The sequence below is a fragment of the Lepidochelys kempii genome, chromosome 16 (genome assembly GCF_965140285.1).
Source record: "Lepidochelys kempii isolate rLepKem1 chromosome 16, rLepKem1.hap1, whole genome shotgun sequence".
Lineage (NCBI taxonomy): Eukaryota > Metazoa > Chordata > Testudines > Cheloniidae > Lepidochelys > Lepidochelys kempii.
In genome coordinates this window covers 26,519,786-26,540,934 of record NC_136395.1, presented here as the reverse complement: position 1 = coordinate 26,540,934, position 21,149 = coordinate 26,519,786, and the positions used below count along the sequence as shown (strand labels likewise).

Genomic DNA, 21,149 nt, shown 5'->3' with positions numbered 1-21,149 from the left:
GTATGACAGAGTGAGACCTGGGCTGGAACAGTTGGTGCCTAGCACCAGCTGGCTGGGCACAGTCTTCCTGTGTGATCACAAGTCTCTCTGTGTTTTAGTTTCTCACCCGTACAATGGGAATCACAGCACTTACCTATTTCATGGGGTTAGAGGCTCAGATTCCATGGCAATGGAAACCATATAACTACCAAGATAAAGGACTTGAAATAATTTCATTTCACTAAAGCTGTATTTTGCCAGGACTTTAAAACAAACACAAGGCAGTACTACTGCACCCAACGCACTGTCCAGAAGCTGGGATTGGATGACAAGGGACGGATCACTCAATAATTGCCCTGCTCTGTTCTTTCCTTCTGAAGCATTTGGCATTGGCCACTGTCAGAAGACAGGGGACTGGGCTAGATGGACCATTGGTCTGACCCTGTATGGCTGCTCTTATGTTCTTAAACTGATGATCTATTATATGGATGATGAGAAACCATCACAGTAGTCTAAAAGCTGCCCATAAAATGTCAGATCTCCAAACCTGGCTTCCATTTTTTACAGGTGTAATTTTGCAAATGCAACAGATTTTAAGGAAAAGCACAAATAAATTATGGATGAAAAAGTGTGCTCCCAAATCCACATGCCTGGTTTGAAAATTAGGCCTTAATAATGACTTAGTCCTCCTTCTGCAGGTTTTCTGATGACTGTGGTTCAAATGCATAGAACAGGTCAATGGAGATGGGTACTCTAATTGTAATTTAATGCACCATACGGCAAAGGCACTGAGAGCCATGGATCGGCCCCTTTTTAGTTAAATTGTGTGAGTCACACCAGGTAAATAAATAGGTAAAGCTGTTGGTTTGGAATAATACAATTAAGTGCAGCAAGGAATATAAAACTTTGTTCAACTCCAGTTCAAGATTTTATCAAAATGCAATTAACCACCAGGCTTTTGTGTGTTTTACCAGAACTCGAATACTCTGGTGATAAGCATGGTGTAAGAACCTGGAGAGAACAGAACTGAAACAGCCCGAAACAAAAGAACTCTATGTGGGGTGGGTGAGATATTAGGAAGCAAAAGGCATTGCACCAGCCAGCGTGCGGGTGGGTTTCTGCCTTCTGCAAGAAATCTGCTGCTCACTGCACCAACTGAGTCCCTGTGCCCCCGGTAACAGGGCAATGGCCTCGGTTCCCAGCTGTCTGTTTAGAACTGCTTCATGCTGCAGCAATGTGCTCTGGGGGTATGCACACACCTCCCAGCTGCAAGCCCCATTCATGTATTTCTAGTGTCAAGACACTGCAGAAGAATCATCAGCTGGAAATTTATGCCACTAACCACATTTCATTTTAACCCCCACCCGCCGAGCCCAGGACCCTCAGGACATTGGGGTGTCTGTCTCCACTCAGAAAGGGAGATTCCTTTGCTCTCTGATGGTGTCTTTACCTACACTGTGCTGAGACAGAACCCTGAGGAGACCTACTGAGAGTTTTAATCTTGCTTACCAAGGGACTAAGTTCCTTAGGCTTTTTCTTGCTGGAGAGTGTCCATTCCCCATGGTGCCTTCTCATGCCCCCTCACCCACAGCATGCCAGTTCTTAGACGGGACTGGAGAAGCCGGGTCGTTCATTCAGTGCCTGACAGACGCTAGTAACCTCAGCCAGGGGGCTCTGACTCTGAAAACCCTTGGTGCTCCAAGCTTCCCAGTCACCCGGGCGGGGCCTTACCTGGAGGGAGTTCAGCACAATGAAGACATGAGCCCAGATGATGCTGAGGTGAACCAGGACCCCACACACCCACGTCAGGCCCAGGACTGGCAGCAGCACCAAGATGGGTTTGGCCATGGCCCTGTTAGAAAAAGAAACTCAAAGTGACTTGAGCTCATGGCAAATCTCCCTCATTTGGGAATGGGGGAAACATAGGAGAGCAGGTGAAGCAGAGGCTCTGCCAGTCCCGTCCCTGCCCTGCCTCTTAGCAGCATCCATCTACCACTTCTCTGGCTGCATCTCCATCCTGCTCTGCAGGCATCCTTGGGTCACAGTACTCCCTGCTATTTTCTCCGGCAGGCTGCAGCTCCCGCCGGGGACCTGGGAGCAAAGCCCTCCCCAGCATCCAGCCTTGCTCTCTCCCTGGCTTCACCTCGGGGCATGACTAGAGGGTTTTGCCCTTGTCCTGCAAAATAAAACAGCTTTTCGCTTTGATCTTATTGCTGGGCCTTTCTGAGGTTAAAGGCAATGTGAGAGACAACAGCTCTGGAAAGACACCTTAGTTTGAGGGGACATTGGCTGATGCTCTGATGTTTAGATTCTCCCATTTCGCTGCTGTGGGGACACCCTGTGCACTACAGAGATCTCCTCCCCTGGAGCATTAGGCTGTCCTCCGGGGCAGGGGCAGGGAATTGCCTTCTGCAAGGCAGCACAAATGGCTCCCCCCAGTAACTAAGCTGTGTGCAGCGATCTGACATGGCAAGAGGGAGGGGCCAGGAGAAGAGGTTGTGAAATGCTTTGAAAACATAATGTAGCCACCCCAGAAAGCCAGAGGAAAAATGCCGCATGCTTTATCTCCCAACCCCCGATCAGCAACCCCTGTTCTGTATTTATAATTACAAGTGAGCTATAAGGGAACTCTTTGACATCATTAGACACAAGAAAGCAGCCAATCTCCCCCTGCTCGCCATTGCCAAGAGGGCTTCTGTATTTGTTTTATTAGTATGTGTGTGTCATCCTGCCCTCCAACACCACCCTATCTCTGTGCTTCTGTAAATTTAGTAAAAATTATTTAGGCAACTAGAGGAACAATGTGTGTCTAGCAATGGTGACTGGCGCCGGCAAACAACAATAAAGATTCATAAGGAGTGATAAAGTAACAGCTTGAACAGCAGTTTTTAAAATCTCTTTGAATTAACTGATTACTGGAATCCATGTTCCATATCCTTCCCCATGCATGTCACCAAAACCAAAGCCAACTCTCCAGACAGGCGCTTATATGGACTTAGTGCTATAGTATTCGAGAGCCTCCCAAGTCCTTAGGGATTTATCTTAACAATTCCCCTGTATTATCCCTATTTAACATATGGGGAAACTGAGGCACAGAGCAAGAAAGTGACGTGCCCAAACTCACTCAGGAGGACTGTGGAGGAGCTAAACAGGATCTCCCAAATCTCAGTCCAGTTTTTTTAACCACAGTACCTTCTTCCCTGCCAGTCCAAGTTTCTGGTGTTCCATAGGGTTTATGCAGTGCACACAACTCATGAACAGAACAGCCGTGGCTGCTGACTGTGCCCATATAAATTTTGTGCTCCTGAGGACTGACAGATTACAGGGCACCCAGGAGAAACCAGGAGGAGTTTGCAAGACCAAAGGCAGGCCAGTTTCACTCCTGCCCCAGTCTGATTTCCCTTCCTAATTTTTGGGTACCAAACTGAACCTCAAAGCTTTCAAGTTTCATCCATCAGCAAAATAAGATATCACATAAATCTCATTGAAATCCATTAAGACCCAAATGGCTGGAAGGAACTTTGTTTCTGTGGTAAATACCTGCAGAATAACAGTGAATTCAAATGCTGAATGATGGATGTGACTGAAACACATGACTTCAGGACTTCAAACTGGACCTACCATCAAAGTGCTAGAATCTGGTGGGGAATCTTCTTCATCTGCTAATCTTCAGGGGTGAGAAATGTTTAAAACCCAAAGAAAAAGATATGCTGGGAGAGTCAAAGATGCTCGAGGAAGATGCCCAAATCCCATAAAATTGGATGTCTAATGCCCTTAGACTCCTTGGGCATCCCAGACAGAGCCACCATGACTGCCTGGATTAAGGTTTGATAAGGTGTTTATGTTCCAGCAGCTGAACCAGTCTGGCAGCACTGGTAGAAGAACTTGCTTAAGGAACATTGGGCTCAGTTCTGCTGGCACTGGCGTCAATTAGAATTTAACTCTGTTGAAGTCAACAACTTACAATCCAACCCGTTGTTCCCAGGATGCATCTCTGATGCTAGCAGCCAGGCAGGCATACCATAAAGTACAATAAAATGAATGGTGTGGAGAAAATGAATCAGGAAGTGTTATTTACACCTTCACATAACATAAGAACCAGGGGTCACCCAATAAAATTAAGACAGCAAGTTTAAAACAAACATAAGGAAGTACTTCTTCACCCAATACACAGTCAACTTGTGGAACTCATTGCCAGGGGATATTACGAAGGCCAAAAGTACAAGTGGGTTCAAAAACAATTAGACAAATTCAGAGGTCTGTCAATGGCTATTAGGCAAGACAGTCAGGGATTCAACCCCCATGCTCTGTGTGTCCCTAAACATCTGACTGCCAGAAGCTGGGACTGGACAACAGGCGATGGATCACTTGAGAATTGCCCTGTTCTGTTCATTCCCTCTGAAGCATCTGGCACTAGCCACTGTTGGAAGGCAAGATACTGGGCTAGATGGACCATTGTCGTGACCCGGTATGACCACTCTTATGTTCTTACCCTTTGATTTCAATGGGAACTGCGGGTGCTCCCCACCTGAGTCACTTTGATTTTGGAGCCTAAATGTGGATTTAAGAGCCTAAGTGTAGGCACCCAGGTATGACAGTGTTGGTCCTACTTCCTGGTGTTCCATTCATCAGAGCATAGATTGCTGACCATAGATTGTTGTACTGCTTCTGAAATACTATACAGATGAAATGCATAATTACTCTGGAGGAGAAAAATCTGGATAGCGTTCCTGCCTTTAGAAGCTGCTGTTACTCACAGCATGTGGCCATACGCCAGATCCTTCAGGGACAGAACTCTATCCAAGCCCAATAAAGACTTCACAATGATATCCAAGCACAACTCAATGCAACCATCGGCATGGAAGTCAACTGCTCCCCTGACTCACCATATCTGGATTCCAATCTGTTTCTCCAGGCCGCTGCTGGGGGTCAGCATCTTTGACCTCCTCCGTGCACTGGACACTGTGACCATCACCACCCGGAACAGCACGAAGGTATTTACCTTCAAGTCAGAAAAGAGCCACTAGCTTTGTGCACCAGAACAGGCTTTTGAATTTTTAAATGAGCTCTAATGGGGCAGGTATCTCTGCTGGGGCTTGCATGCAGTTAAGTTTGCATCTTGTAGAATGATCAGCTTGTGGGATTCTTGAGGCCAGTAAACAGCTCAGAGCTCGATTTGCACAAGCGTAATATTTGCAAAGGTCTCTGTACAGACCCCAGTCCAACAGGTTCATTATTAGATGTCTACTGGCTCTGTTACCTTTGAACATTTCACCTTCCTCTAGCATTGCTTTGTTGTACTATGATGGTGGAGTCATTAAAAGGACACAAATTTTACCATGCTGAATTGGCCCTTTGGACTATCGAGTCCAGCATCCTGGCAGACGGTGGCCAATACTCTATCTACTTATCCATCTTTGTAATGTAACCTCAGCATAGTAACTAGTATCTTCTGCAGAGGTATTAGATGATAGGACTCCCTCCAAATACAATAATACACCTGCCTATCTAACTGTACAGTGCTTCATGCACAACTGCAAACATTGCTTTAGTCATTTAAAGAGCACTTGGCAGGAATTCACCCCATGTACAGGGAGATGTTTGGACCAGAATGGGAATAAATCTCAGACACTATAAACGCCACCATCTTCCTAGATTAGGAAAGATCTTTGTGTAAGATCGTTGATCCCTTTGGCTCTGGCTGACAAAGCTCAGTGCTGCTTTCCTAAAATGAAAAGTAGAAATTGCTTCTATCTGGAATTATACAAAAGGATTTGACGCTTACCGTCAGAACAAAGAGAACTGGCCCAACAAACGCCCAGATGATATCGGTCTGAACGTTCAGCCAGCAATGATGGTCTGCCACGTACTTGTTAAATGAAGTTGCCAGAGTCACACCAACAATAACAACTGGCAGGCCTGAAAAAACAGGAAAACTGAGGACAGCAAATGCCAAATCTGCCATTAGCTGGTTAGTTGTTTTAAACATATAGGGCCATATCTCCAGCTGGCCTAAATCAGAGTAACCACATTGACCCCAACAGAGCTGCACTGATTTACACTAGCTGGGAATCTGGCCCATGCTGTGTAACAAGACTACATTTTATATCCTTCGCACTTTATTCTCTCATTCATAAAACATTCCAAAGCTGTGTCACAACACATGAGCAACTTACTCCTAACAAGCAGTACAATCAAAGACAAACAATGCCAACTATTTTGCCAAGTTGTCTTGTATCCTACCCACTATCTGAATTTGGCGTCTGTCTCTCAGCATAGTCACACAAACACCAGACACTCTTACCTGAACCCCAGTATAGTCACATAAATTGCACGGCCCTCATCCATTTATTCCAATAAATGCATCTCTTTCCAGACAGAACTATTTTCAGGTTTCTAGAACCACCTGCCCTGTTCAGTGACGCTCTCTGATAGCAGTGAATCAGCAGAGTCTTCCTCTGCAAATACTTTGTGTTAATAAAACAAAAGGTTACAAAATAAACGAGACACTTGGCTAAAATTCCAGCATCTGCTAGTTGACATTTAAAGGTGGGAGAGAATCGGTGAGTGAGGCTGGTCCCCAGTAAACCCCCAGGTGAATGCAAGCTCGTCAGACTTTTGACTCGATATCAGTTACACTGAAATCTTTTCTATGAGGACTTTTAGTTTGAGAGAAATTGATGCACTATGTTCCTGAGAGTAAGGCACAGATGGGTTTCCATTTACCCCAGCCAGTCACATAGTAAAACTTCATTCTCCTGTCTTCACTCATGTTGACAGCAACCACTTTGCTCCACAGGAGAAGCCCTTCTACCAGCATCCAAGAAAAGGCTGCCATGAAGAAGAGGTGGAGGAAAGCTGTGACAGCAAAGCACAGTACCTGGGGAAAGAGAAATTTCAGACAGTTCAGTGAGGTGGAGGCAGGAATCTTCTGCCAAACTCTGCATAGTGCAGAGTGAGGAATGACTCCTGAACATGCTGCAGAATATTTGCCCATTCAGGCATTTAAACACAAATGATACCAGGACGATTTCATATAACTATAAAACAAGGACATCCAGACTGTGCTTTGCCCAGCTGAGAGCTACAGAGCACCTTGCACCCAAAGTGCCTGACAAACTGATTTACCAAAAACACCCACAAGGATCACTTCACCCACCATAGAAACGTAACCAGCTCTTAGGTCAAAGGCAGGCCTTGAACACTCACAACAATGCTGTGTACCAGAAGGGAAGGAGAACACTGTCGCTCACTGAAAGTACTGGGACAATTTAAGCAGAGAGGATGAGCCAAACTCATCCCTGGTGTAATTGCCCAGGTCACTAAGTTCAAGAAGCCAGCTGAAGTAAAAGATACTGAGGTAGCTTAGAATGGGCCCAGCACCTCTAGCAGCCCCATGCTCCCCAGTGCTAGGACACTGGTCCAGCGCATTCCTGGGGAGGAAAGCACCACTTCCTACAGCATCCGGATTTTCCTTGGAAGTCTCTCCTGCAAGTACTGACCAGTACAGTCCCTGCTTAACCTATGAGGTCACAGCAGGTGGTGTGATCTCAGGCTGGTATTTTATGCCACTTTACATGGCAGACTCTTCCTGCAGGATTCTCTGGGTTAAAAATAAATATAGTTCCAGGAGTGGGGAATGGACTGTTCCTACATATGGTGCAAAGCATATTCCTAAGGGCAGTGTGATCCTGATTATTCCTCAACACAGATTACAGGCAGTCGTTAATAAACGAGACTAGTCTTTTGTCTTAGGGGCTGTAGCCACAATGTCATAGCAAACAAGAAGTCTGGCAGCATCTGTTACCGGGTGAGATGAGATGCCTCCTAGCCTTCTTACCTGGTTGGTTTTGGCCAATTCACTAAACATGAGCAGACCTTCAGCTGCAGCTAAAGCAAAGATCAGATTCTTGTGCACGGTTGTTCTTTCGCTCTTAGGAACGCTGAGGAAGGGGAAATGGAAAACCTTGGTCATTAAAAAGCATGGCTGGATTCGGTGGCAGCTGTGCGCGATTTTCTTACTAGCCACTCGTCAGACCATATGGATTCCACCGTGTGGCCTTTGACCTCTCTGCTGCTCATCACAGAGGTGCAATTCCCAAGAGAGTGGAAAGCATGGGTGAAAAGAGGAAAAATACTTGATGCTCTTGGCAGCGCAGTTACTCTGCCACTCAGGGCTTATTCGGTGCCCACTGGCCCTGGTCAGTGGCACTGTCAGGGCCCCCAAGGCACTGCGGGTTTTATTCCTTATAAACCTTCTCAGTGATCTGTCTCCCTGATGGTTTTTGGAAATGGTTTTTCCTTTCACAGCAGTTGCAGCAGTGATCTTTCTACAGTCATATTTTAAACAATGAATTCCAGCAGCCTTGCATTCATGAGCACCTGTACACTAACAGTGTGTGCAGCCTCCGCTCACAGTGACACCCACGACAAGCAGTCGGTGTGTGCACCCAGCCCCTGGGAACAACCCTGTGTGTATAGCTCTGTGCTTCTGGACTACCCCATTAAAAACACAAAAACAAACCCAGCACTGGTGAGCAAGCCTGCAACAACAAACCCGCTCCCCCTACACTCAGCTTTTGAACAGACACAGCCCGCTGGAACAAAATGGCTACAGCTGCATAACAGGACCTAATGTGCATTAAATACCACACACACACACACACCAATCTATAATGAATGCTACAAATGTCTAGGTTCTTCTTACCCGACTGCCAGGAATAAAATGAATGTAACAATCAGGGCACAGAAAGAAACTCCACATCCAATAAACGTCAGGGTCTTCAGAGTCAGCTCCTCTTCTGAGCTCCTCTGTTCCAAAACAGATAGAAACACGTACTGTTTGCAGCAGGTTTCAGAGTAACAGCCATGTTAGTCTGTATTCGCAAAAAGAAAAGGAGGACTTGTGGCACCTTAGAGACTAACCAATTTATTTGAGCATAAGCATTTGAGCACTGAATGCATCCGATGAAGTGAGCTGTAGCTCACGAAAGCTTATGCTCAAATAAATTGGTTAATCTCTAAGGTGCCACAAGTACTCCTTTTCTGTTTGCAGCAGTGTGCCCATCACCATGGTCAGATACTCATGCCTGCAGAGTGTGCCCAATCATTTCATGAGATTTTGCTTATTTACCTGCACTTCATACACCTGCAACAGCACTGCAAAGTTGGTGGTGTGGTTGCAGAAGCAGGCTGTGGATTCCAGGTGAGACATTATGATGGAGCAGCCTACAGTGGACCACATTCCCCCGGTGTCTGGGCTAACGTGGAGACAGAGGAAAAAGTACATGGAAATTATCAGTCATCCCAAGGGAAAGTCAAAGCTCCGAGGAGAAATTCACATTCCCAGAGGAAGCAGAATTGTGTTGAGGAGTGATGGGGTACTGAGGACGTAGCTCAAGAAGCGGATTTCACACAATACAAACACCCTGCTGGCCAGGATACCTCAGAGATTCAGCAGGAACGGAGACAAGCTGTGTCTAGATGAGGAAAAATAGGCTGTGTTTGAATACGTGTTAACTCATATGGTTTTAAGCAGGATTTTGCATCTCATGTGCACTGTGCAAGTGGTGTTTAGAAACATGTTTGTTGAGCAGGGTATTGCTGAGGGGAGATGAGGACACCCACAACCAGCTAACATATTTATAACCATGACTTGCCCTGTCTTCACCAGGCACAAATTCTGCTTCAAACTATATAAACGAACCCATATTAATTACAATTTTTCCAACACATCCTACATTCCTGCTCCAGACAGGGCCCAAGCCACCCAGCTCTCCCGCATGTCCATGTACTTAGTGGATCCACAAACGTGTGTGCTGTGTTCACAGTTTGCCAGGAAAGGTAAAACTCCCATCGATGTCCACCGAATCAGTTCTGTGCATCAGCCGCAACACACTGAGCCTGTGACATAAACATGGCTTGGGGAAGCAGGGTTCTGCATTCAGATGATTTAATTACAGATCCATAAAACTTCACTGTCCCACTGCCATCACCCCAGTGATGTATAGTAAAATACACACCCCGGTGCCAGGCAGTATTTATGAAGTGTTTGCACCCTGCATTCCTGCAGTGCTATAACTCTCAGCCCAGCCCGTCTTTGTCACAGGCAGGAACCGTAATTAACCAGAGCTTTATGTTTTAGTCTCTCATATGCCATGAAAGGTCACTTGCTTGTGAGTAACTTTTCCAAAGGAAATCATCCCAGGAGAGAACTTAACTGCAGCAGGTCTGGATGTCAGAGCACAGAGAGACCTGGGATTTCTAATGCGGCAGAGGACAGAAACCGATTTAGCTAAAGGCTTGCTTCACCAACAGGTTGGGTTGTCAACCATTTTGCTTCAAGGGGCCAGTGCTCTCAGCGTCACGTCTCTATCCTCGCTGGATCCCTGGTCACAAAGGCAATGGGGGCTTGGAGAACTCTGTTTGCGCCAGGCCACTCCCCCGGTGAGCATGTTCTGTACAGCATAAGCTGTGCGAGAAACGCACGAGAGCAGACTGAGCTCACAAACTGGGCACCACACAGGCTAACAGGGTTTACTGAGTAATTCACACACCTCCTGGATCTGCCCTGGATTTAGAGCATCGAGGGGGCTGGACGTGCTGATTCCTGGCTGTCTGAGGTGTGAAGTTAGTCAGAAAAGCCAGTGCCCCTGTTTTTTGATGACTGTAGACATGTGTTTCAGTCTTGCTTAGGACCTGACCATCCTGAACTCTTATCCCAAAGATGCCAATCCCCAGCACGCCTTCACTGACCCGACAAGCAGTGTACACTCCTGGCCCGCAAGTGGGATGGGGAGAGGGGAACTCCCAGTTCCAGAGATGTCACTTGCGGGGTTGATGGCTTTGCCCAAATCAGTCAGACTCTGGGCCTCAGTTTCTCCATTTTTAAATTGGTCATAACAACAGTTCGTTACTTCCGAACAGCAGCAGTGGGGAAGAGCTGTGCGGGTTCATTGCTGAGCGTTTAGGAAACAAATCAGACGAACGTGACCCAGGAGGCTTCCAGTCCCACCCCCTTGAGAAGAGTGGGAGGACTACGAGTTTGGCCAATGTATTCCCATTGAGACACCTTTAAATGTAGAGGGAGCTCAAACAGGCTTTGACTAAGCAGTAAGGAACCACTGAGCTGTCCACAGTAATGTTAGCACTGTGCCCGCATATCTTCTTTGCAAGGCAGGTCTGGTTTTGCCCCATCTCTGCAGGGAGAAGTGAACTCACCCACCGGGTTATTTTACTGGGGGGGGGAGGGGAAGAGGGCAGCTCAGACACTGTGAGTTTTAATTGGGAAAAGGCACCTGATGCTGAAGTTCCAGAAAGCGCAGCTCGGTTCCACAATCTTGTCAGGCGGGACCTGCAGGCAGAGGCGGAGAAGAGGCGATCAGACACTCTAGGGCACGCTGCAACTTGACCCATGCGCTAACCCAGGCCTGTTCCCCGCCTTTGGTTGCTAGTCTCACACCTCCCCTTGGAAGCTGTCTTGGGTCTGAGATGAGTCAGGGGCAAACTTTGGAAATTTTAAATTCAAAGGGAATTTGAGTCCTAGGAGACAGCTCGGCTCAGCCTCCCACTGTCTGCCCAGCTTGCAATGCAGTCCCTGTCTCTGGGCTATGACTCTGCAACGCAGTCTTTGTTTGCTCTTGCTTTCTTCCATCATGGACAGGAGAAGCATTGCCCCAGGGTACCTGGGTGCGGTGCTGCAGGCGATAGCGTACCGATGTGCTGATCTCCTGGTAGTCGCTGCGTAGAACGGATGAAATAATGGCGGAGCCCACCTGTGTGCTCAGATACCTGGGGACAGAGAGATCCTTCACAGCAAGCAGGAGAGCTGAGCAGTGGGGTCATTTCTTAAACTGATGAATAAAATCTTTGGGAAGATCACTGACAAGGAAATAATTATCCCAGGGCGGGAGCCCCACTGCTGAAACAAAGGCAGCCAATGGCTTATCTAGCCTAGTATCCTGTCACCAATGCAAAAGCTTCCAAGAAGGCATTGCCTCTCCATAATGGACCCATAATGGACTTCTGCCCCGGCTGATGATGATGTGTTGATGTACCTTAGCTAATGTACCTGTAGATGGTTTTCTTGCTCATATTAATATCAGATCCTCTTCTAAACCCTAACTCCAGGCTACCTCCCAGGGGCATGTGCCATAGATCAGTTATATCCAGGTGATGTGAGACACAGCTGGGCTGGCAGCCCGGGCAAGGGGAGCTCAGGGTCTCTGTCTATCAAGCAGTGACCATTCCAGCTGACACCTGGGACTGGAGTGATCAGAGCCACCTGCCCTTTGCTTCAGGGCGAGCTGTTCAGACATAGGCACAGAGATCTTTAGGACAGAACATATTGGGGGTTAGCAGGCAAACGAAAACCAGGCAGCCCCTCCCCCATGGCTAATGTAAATGAGGCTTCAGGTTAAATCATCCCAAGCCAAGGAGCAGCATAAGTAAAACTGCAAAAGGCAGGAAACTAGCGAACAGCTTGCCTGTTGGAGGTGACAGGCTGCTGTCCCCACCTAGTGCTCAGAGAGCTCCCAGGAAAACAGCCAGGCACACGGCCGGCGAGTGCTTTGCTCAAGCCACTTTCCAGCCTGGTGCCCCTCCAGTGTCTGCGCTGCCCCAGCCCCAGGAACCTCTGCTTCAAATTCAGCCACCGAACTGAGGTGGGGACCGGGCCAGTTCTTTCTGGATGCTGTTCACTCATCCCAGTGAGAGGAGTTCTCCGCAGGCTCGTCCATGTCCTTCTGCAGTGGGCGTACTGCGCAGGTAACCCTGCCCAGGAGAGGACCGCCTCTGGGTCCCTCAGCAGAGCCTTAGCTACCAGCCACCGTAGAATGGACTAGCCTGCTCCCCTCTCTAGTGCAAGTCCCTGTGCCCTGGGACCAGAGTCTATCCCTGGCTTTGGGAGACATTTGCTGTGCAGAACTAGTGGCTGCATGTGGCTGCGGCAGCGGGAGGACCCCCAAAGCACTGATGCTGCCGTGGACTCCCGGGGCCTGGCCAGGTCTGACTGGCACATCCCCGGTTATCAGGGGCAGGGGGAAGCAGTGCAACGACCAGGCGAACGCGCCCTCACCTCCGTCCTCCGTCAGACGCGGCCCCATCCTGGAACACGGTGCGGCTCCCCGCGAGGAAGCACTGGAGGGAGGAGTAGCCGTACCACGTGTTGATCACAGTGACTCTGTGGAGACCTGAACAGGAGACAATGGAGTGGGAGAAGCGAAAAAGCCTCTGCTCGGTACTCCTGACAACGCCACTCGGCTTGCTGTAGGCGCCAACGCTCTCCTTTGGAGTGGGCCAGCCCGGGGGCACGGGCAGAGCTGACAGAAACTCACCCAGGTCGATGCACAGGGGGCCTTGGCTGACAAACAGCCATGTCCAGGGTTACACCCTCTGGGTTCACCCCCTTGCAACTCCCTTTGAGGTTTAGTTTCAAACAAGCCCAAAACTTCGAGACAATGGCAGAGTCTCACCTCTGTGATGGTCCCTAGTTCCATCCCGTGCAATGGGAATCACAGAACACCCCTCCCCCACAGGGCTGTGGCAAGGACAAAGTCACTAACGACTGGGCACAGCTCAGACGCTCTGGTGATGGAAGCCAGCCACGGACCTATGAGAGACAGGCCACGTCTCAGCTGGCCTTATGATGCCAGAGAAATCCTCGTGCATAACATCTCTATTACCGCTTCCATTTCCCCTCCAGCAACTGCCTCACGAGAGACAACTGTGCCTGGGGCGAAGGACGGTCCGTCTCTGGTGCTTGCTGCAGAGTTCGTATCCAGGGAACTGGCTGGCTTAGGAGATGGGCAATGAGGCCAGTGCTACCAGCCAGGGCTGTACCCTAATGGGGCGCGGGGCAGAAGGGATGAATCAGTCACGTCTGGGACCAACCCATCACTTCCAGGACCGACCGCGCTGGCCAATCACGCCGGCCCACGGGGTCCCCCAAAGCATGGGGCCCGGAGTGGTCTCCCCGATTCACTGTACCCTAGGGATGACTCTGCCACCAGCTTTGACCCAACCCCAAGTTGTGACTGAAAGTCATTCACCCGGATGTGGCTGTTGGGTGAGTTGTGTGCCAGAGCGGGTCGGTCTCAGCTCCGAGCAGTCACACTCCCTATCACACAGCCATGCCTGACAATGGTGAGCCCCCAGGCTGTCCACCACAGCAGTGAGAAGCTAGGCAGTAAAAGGGCCAGGAGCCAAGCCCCGTCTCTCCAGGTCCGGGTGGAGGCACCCGGGTGGCGTGCGCACACAGACTGCTGCAAGTCTCTGAAGTACCTGTGCATGGAGAGCTCCGAGACCCAGACCCATTTCCCTTTCACTGAGAACAGCTTCCATACAGCTGCTTTCCACACAGAATTTGAGCAGAATATGTTAACTCAGGTACTACCTCCAGCCCCTGTTACGAAGCTGCTGCACAAAGCTTCCCTCCTCCAAGTGGAGTCAGGGAGGGCCCCTCCAGGATGCAGGACATGGCCCTCACCCTACCTTTGGCTTTAAGTCTTTCTACTTCTTCAGGGGGAACTTCTATGAGGTCAGGCCCGCCTGTCTCCTGGCTTTGGATCAGATACACATCACTGCTGGGCTCCTGCTGGCTGAGCTCCATCTTCCTGACTTCAACCCCTGTGGAAATAACCCCAGTCAGTATTTCCTCCAAAGCCACTACACAAAATGCCATGGCCTGGGGACCTGAGCAGAATATTCAGGATAGACATCGGATTCCTCTGGAAATCAGCTAGTCACATTCAGGCTTAGTTCACTCCCCACCTTAACCCCAGCTGAGCAGCGTAATATTTGCCCTTGGGGGTTGTCATGTAATAATGTTTAGCTACACAGAGGGAACAGGCTGAACTAGAGGACGGCATATCTATGGCATGGGGCTTAACAACACACACACACCCTTTCCAATAAGGGCAAAGCAGACACACATCAGCACAGTGTCAACCAGTGTCCTATCAGATCCACGTATTGAACACAACAGAGCCGGGTGTTCTCAAACCCTGGAGAATCTCGCCTGAGGCCCTTCCAGCCAATTGGAGCACAGCAGCCCCATAAGTACCCCTAGGACCAAGGAGAGAACAAAGCAATAGAACCCGTGGGGGAGGTTCCCCTCATACCCAGCCTCCTGGTGAGCCCTTCAGATGGTGACATCACTGGCCAAAGGAAATGGTGGGAACTCAGAGATCTGAAAACTGAGCGAAGTCCAGGGGAACAGATGGCTGGACGCACCCCTGCTTTGTGTGGGTGTGAGCGTGGGGGGAGGGATGGGACAAACTGACCTACTGGGGGTGCCCCGAGTCTAGGATTCGGTGGGGTGTCTGCATGATCCCTTCCCCACACTACCCCCACCTCCCCAGACACCCCAGCCCTCACTTCAGACCCGTGATACCACCCACGCCCTTGAAGTGTTTTACGGAACAAGGCCCAGCCCAGCCCACCCGTTTGCTCAGACAAAGACGCTGCCTAGACCCTCAGCTTCTCCTGCCAGTGCCTGAACTCAAGTTTGTGGAAAGCCCTTGTTAAAATAGTGGGAGATCTGAGCTTGCATGTGTACCTAGCTGTGAGGTGCCATGTGCGGGGGAACATCACCCTCTTGTGGAGACCTTGGGGAAAGTCATGCTGACTGGAGCATTCCTCAGTGCGACTGCATGGAAAGGATTTCTTGTAATTACGCTTCCTGGTTTGCAGTTTAAAATGAAACTACAGTGTGATGTTAAGTGATCAGGAAGGAAGGAAATATAGCCACAGCTCGCCTCAAGCATCCCCTCCCACCCTTAAAATAGCAAGTTTACTCTCTGCAGCCAGATTTCCAAATGAGGCCTCCCAGTGTGCAGTGTCAGACAGCCGGAGCCTGATTTACCAGAAAGAGTCAGCGGGAGCTATCGGCTCTCCACATCTCCGACAGGCAGGCCCACCTCCAGGTGCGTGCCCACAAACCAGGGCGTCTCAAATCAGCAGACGTAGCTGAAATCCTTGGCCATAATGCTTAGCCCTTGTATACCCAGTGTTATGTGACCTCGGGGGAGTTAGCCGAGGCATGCCTGTTCCCCCAATAATGACACAGGCATGGGATAAGTGAACAGAACCACCTCCGTTTCTCCCCACAGAAGGGTACAGCGCAGTTTCCCTCCTGCTGCCGGAGCTGCTGATACCAGTTTCCCTTTCTCCCGGAGACAGGACAGGCACACGCTGCCAAGAATTTCCTCCCAAGATTACTTCCTGAGACAGGATCCCCCTGGGAGCAGCCACACTCTTTCTGGGCTGCATGTGGGTGTGCAGAAAAACCCCACTCCCCCAGCCAGGACAGTAACCCTGTTACACCACTTTCACCTTCAAAGTGCTGGGCTAGGAACTTGCTGGGTAACAGCTCCCAGCTGGAGACACACCCCCTGCCCCACCACCATCCCAGCCCAAACTAACACTGCCATAAAGGCTGCTCATTCTTGCCCCTTTCAAGTGCAAGGTGGCTCAAGCTTTCACGGCTGCCCGGAGCCCGGCTAGTTCATACTCACTGATGTTCCTGTGCTGGATCGCTATCTTTGTCCTTTCTGCAGTCAGAAGTTGGTCTAGGTTTGAGGCCATTCTGTCCATGTTCTCTACAACAGTCATAGGCCCTCTGATAATCTAAGAAACACACAGTCATTTGTGAGATTTCCTTATATCAAGTGGTGCAGCTTAGAACCAGTGTTGCCAACTCTCATGTCTCATGATATTTGTTTTTTTTCAAAGCCTCAGCTACAGGAGTCAGGTGATGACATGAAAATCTCAGTTTTCTGTTTTCTTTTCCCTTTGTTTTAAATAAGTCTCTTGCCCCACTGACAGCAGAGAAAAGCTTGCAAATTCGCTCAAAAAAACAACAAGCAAAGAAACAAGACTCAACTTGATTATTAAACCTCATGCTTTTGGGGGCCTGACTCCTGATTTTTGAACACTTGGGGTTGGCTGTGCTGTAGAACACACCCATGTCCCCTGAAACCGACTCACAAGGGAAAGAGCTGCCCACAAGAAACTGAGCCATTACTTGAAGAGCTACAAACTCACGGCCTGATCCCAAGAGGTGCTGAGCACATGGACCATCCTGCGTATCACAAGTGTGATCGTGCTGCATAACGAGGGCACTCGGAACCTCATGGCAACAGAGCTCACACCCTCCAGCTCCCCCTGCAGAGGTCGCTACCGCCCGAGCTAAAGGGGAATCCCTGGGAGTAGTAGTGGGTTTATGATGCAGCTAAGAAGTTCTCCAGGAGAAGGCTGTGCCGTGCACTTAACCCCTGGCCACTGCATGTACCGCAGCCAGCGAGCTTGACTTTTGAACTCAAGCTGAAAGACTCATGCCGTGATCTCTGGAGGTCCCTGGTTCAATCCCCAGTGAATTGGCCATGACGGTAGGTGTTGCACATACACCCAGGAGGGGCCAGGTCATACAGAAAGGGCTGACATGAGAGGACAAGATAAAAGCAATCCCAGCATCTAATGGAGAAGGCCCCCGCTGAGGGGGACATGATGAATGTTTCTCACACAAGGATCTACAGTGTTTTGAACAGTTTGGAGTCTGGAAACAGATGCTGTCTTGGCATCCCATCTGCAAACATTACAACAATGCAATTTTAAAAAGCTAGCACACCATCCCTGCCAGGCACAGCGGGGCGGGAGGGTGGAGGGGGAGGCACGGGTTCAGTGATCTGCCATGGAGTGCGTTAACCCCATAGGGAACAGGCCCCTGAAAGGCAAGTGTCATGGCGTTAGGCAAGCTAGCTTGAACAGGACAGAAGCCGAGGGGGGCTCCCAAGGGAGCTTGCAAGGAGGGGGGCAGCCTGGAGAATTAGCATTGGACAGCAGCAAATGAGAGAGCACGCAATCACTGGAGCAAGCAAAAAGACTGCTGTAGGAGGATGTTTGATGGGCTGCCCGATGCTGCTTGACAGCATCCAACTAGGAGTCTAGGGTTTGCACCTTCAAACACAGCAATTCCTGGTACTGGTGCTACTCTAGGGCAGGGCGAGACAGTTCAGAAATCATAGAATCATAGAATAATCAGGGTTGGAAGGGACCTGACCCTCTCGCTGTCCCTCAAAATATTCATGCAGCTCTGAAGCCAAACTGGATCACTGCAAAGGTTCAGAACGCCTGGTTAATTCCTCCATAGATTCCTCCACCCCTGCCCCCTAATAACCTCATTTTCATGCTGTCTGTGCAATCCCAGGCTCCAGCCAGGAGCTGGACTGCAAGTGCCATGACGTTGCCAGGAAGGCTGTTTGCATGAGACCCAGCGCACCAACAATCTCTAGAGAGAGCCTCCTCTTCCCGTTCCAGCCAGCTCCAAACTCTGACCTTTGGAGGTTTGCCCCACACTAGGTCCACCCACAGGATTAGTCATCAGATCATTGTGATCCAGTGAATCAAGGAATTGCAGACCCCAGCAGTACGGGCAGATGTGACATAACCCTAGTCTGCAGTGTCTACAGACTCCGCTGAGGCGAGGCAGGTAGTTGGGTTCATGCATACATCACAAGCCTATTTCACCTGGCTGATTTCTGACCACTTGTCAGTATTTTGCTCCTCCAGGATCAGTCCAGTCACTTCCACGTAATACTGGCTCAGCTGTTCCAGGATCTCCAGCTGTTCCTGCTCCTGGACTTCAACGTCTGAAACTTGCTTTAGAAACTGGACCACGCCCAGCAGGTCAGCTGGCTTCACCGGGATCTCCTCCTCCCTCAGGACGATCGTCAGAGCATGGAGAACATTGACAGCTGCTGAGATGTTCATGTCTCTAACATCGCCCAAGAAAATATTCTCAGGAATCTGCCAAGGAAAAGCCTTTTACCCCAGAGCAGACCCCACCTCTGTCCAAAGACATCAAATGATGTGGACTTTATTAAGGGCTATGGGTGATGCTCTGTGCCCACCCTCCAATACACAAGGAGGCTGCCCTGCCAGCCACCCATAAGCTATTGACCTGCAAGCTGGTGACTAGTGCAAAATGCACCATGTGCAGGGGAAGGGAGATCTGTCCCGCTCTGCCACATGGGAGTATATGGGTGTTTGCTGAACTCAGTGTGCAAACGAGGCCTGGAATCACTACTGTATACAGGGCTCCCCTGCTCACAGTAATGAGTCCCCCACATCAGGCCCCGGTGCTGTGAAATGGTTTGTCAAAATGATACAAAGGTAAATATTTAAAAAGCCAGAAAAAGAGGTGGTGGGTCTATTCGTGAGGTTCCTCCCACTCCTGGAGTGCAGCACTAGAGGGGCCAAGGGTACACAGCTTAAGGCTGGGAGGAAAAGAAACACGCACAAGAATGAACAATGGCACAGCAAGTCGGCTCTGGACTATTCTAAGCTTTGGGAACTCCCAGCAACAAAAGGTCCCGAAGGCCTGGGTTCTCACACACTCACCACGGTAGCATTTGCGAGGATATTAACCCTACTGATCAGTGGCGGGCTGGATTCTGATTGGGTTTTCTTCAAGAGTAAATACACATCTGAGAATAACACAAAGACATAAGAGTTGCCGCGATCCCCAGAAATGTCCCATTTTCAAGTGCCTGGGCAGTAGCTCCTTGGGACTCACTGATGTGCTGGGAGGACAATCAGGACAAACTGCCGACACTTGCGGAGGTAATTTGTGCCTTTTACCTTCAGTGCAAAGACATCCACTGGAGGACACCAAGAGCTGACATTTCAGCAGCTCGGCCAAACTTTTGATCTCTGTGACCTCCCCTCCCTCAGCCCATCTCCTCACGCAACAGGACCAGAGATGCTTGGAGTTGATCTTACCCTACAGTGCTGTAACTGTAAGGGAGACAATACCCAGGAGTTCTGCAACGTGCAGTATGGATAACAGAAAACTGAATAAACTGAAGATAAAGTTAAAATCTGTAAGAGCAGCAAGCAGGAGCCTGTCTGCTTTGCATTCAGCCAGGACACACTTGTCCTGAGGTTGTGACTACAGCACATTTTGACATTTATTTAATTCAGGAAGTTGAAAATGTTAGAAATTATAGATTAGACTGTAAACTCTTCAGGGCAGGGACTGTGTCTTCCTGGGTGTCTGTATAGGGCCCAATCCTGGCCAGGACCCCTGAGTGCTACCATAACGGAAATAGTAAATACATCACTGGCTGTACCCTTCTTGTAGTGGCAGACGAAAGGCAAGGAACGCGAACAAGAAGTGTCACGAACTCCACCACTGCCAACGTCAAGAACTCTGCATTGCTCCACAGGCCCTGGGGAGATACACAAATGAGGCCCAGAATGCTGAGACACGCACTGTTTCCCCTCCCCCCCCCCCCCCCCCCCGGGCAGGACATTTCACAGATGAGCCACAAACTTTGTTTTAAGGCTGAAAATCACCAGTTGCTCCTTAAATAGCCCCACTGTTCTCCCATGCACGGCCTGGCGCATGGATTCCTTGCGCTGCTCCGTAACGTAGCTTCTCAGGCAGCCTGCACAGTTAGATGCCTACCCCAGATACACCACAAGGAGACAGAAATGCCAGGGCTTGAGTTCTGGGTTTGATTAGGAATTGTCAAGCCAGCTGGGATAAACTACGGTGCTAAACAGCGCTTTTTGCTCAGGAGGACCCTGAAGCACTAGGAAGAGGATATAAAGGGTCCAACAACAGAAATTGACAGATAACAGGGGAGCAAGCATAGACTGAGGCTGTTTCCACGCTCTGCCAGTGCAGCCGTGCCGCTAAAAGGTGCGCAGCGGAGCGGCTGTTGGTCAGTGGGAGCGAGCTCTCCCGCCAACAAAAAACGTCCACCCCCAACGAGCGGCGTTAGTGTTGTTGGCAGAGCACTCTCCTGACGACAAACCGCTGTTCACACAAGCACTTGTCATTGACAAAACTTTTGTCTTTCAGCGTGCGTGTGTGTGTGTGTGTGTTTTTAACATCTCTCTGAACGACAAAGGTTTTGTCTTTCACTTGCCAGTGGAGACGAAGCCTAACTTCTCCAACTGAAACTAGAGGGGAAACATGATGGAGGAAGAGTATAATTAGCCCAGTGCAAATTTTCCCAGGACACTGGAGTTCATGACAGGAAGTGCCATGGAATCTTTAATGACCACAAATGAACAGGACCTTGGTCTCAGGTCTTACCTGGATGGCAACCGCCCCCCTTCCCCCAGTGTTCAAACCGACCTTCTTTTCCCTCCCCAAAAGATAC

The 21,149-nt window shown here is 49.5% G+C and overlaps 1 protein-coding gene across 1 annotated transcript in view; it reads right to left on the bottom strand.

Annotated features, from left to right (window-relative positions):
* Positions 1-21,149, bottom strand: part of ADGRD2 (adhesion G protein-coupled receptor D2) — a 62,156-nt gene that overhangs the window by 33,007 nt on the left and 8,000 nt on the right. The window contains exons 6-20 of the mRNA XM_073314537.2: positions 20,109-20,207; positions 19,378-19,463; positions 18,505-18,783; positions 16,494-16,605; positions 14,470-14,604; positions 13,055-13,169; positions 11,664-11,769; positions 11,277-11,332; positions 9,113-9,239; positions 8,687-8,790; positions 7,820-7,922; positions 6,706-6,859; positions 5,765-5,898; positions 4,866-4,981; positions 1,711-1,831 (exon numbers count right to left, since the gene is read on the bottom strand). Coding sequence (XP_073170638.1) covers positions 1,711-1,831; positions 4,866-4,981; positions 5,765-5,898; positions 6,706-6,859; positions 7,820-7,922; positions 8,687-8,790; positions 9,113-9,239; positions 11,277-11,332; positions 11,664-11,769; positions 13,055-13,169; positions 14,470-14,604; positions 16,494-16,605; positions 18,505-18,783; positions 19,378-19,463; positions 20,109-20,207 — 1,847 coding nt within the window. The remainder of the gene's footprint in view (positions 1-1,710; positions 1,832-4,865; positions 4,982-5,764; positions 5,899-6,705; positions 6,860-7,819; positions 7,923-8,686; positions 8,791-9,112; positions 9,240-11,276; positions 11,333-11,663; positions 11,770-13,054; positions 13,170-14,469; positions 14,605-16,493; positions 16,606-18,504; positions 18,784-19,377; positions 19,464-20,108; positions 20,208-21,149) is intronic.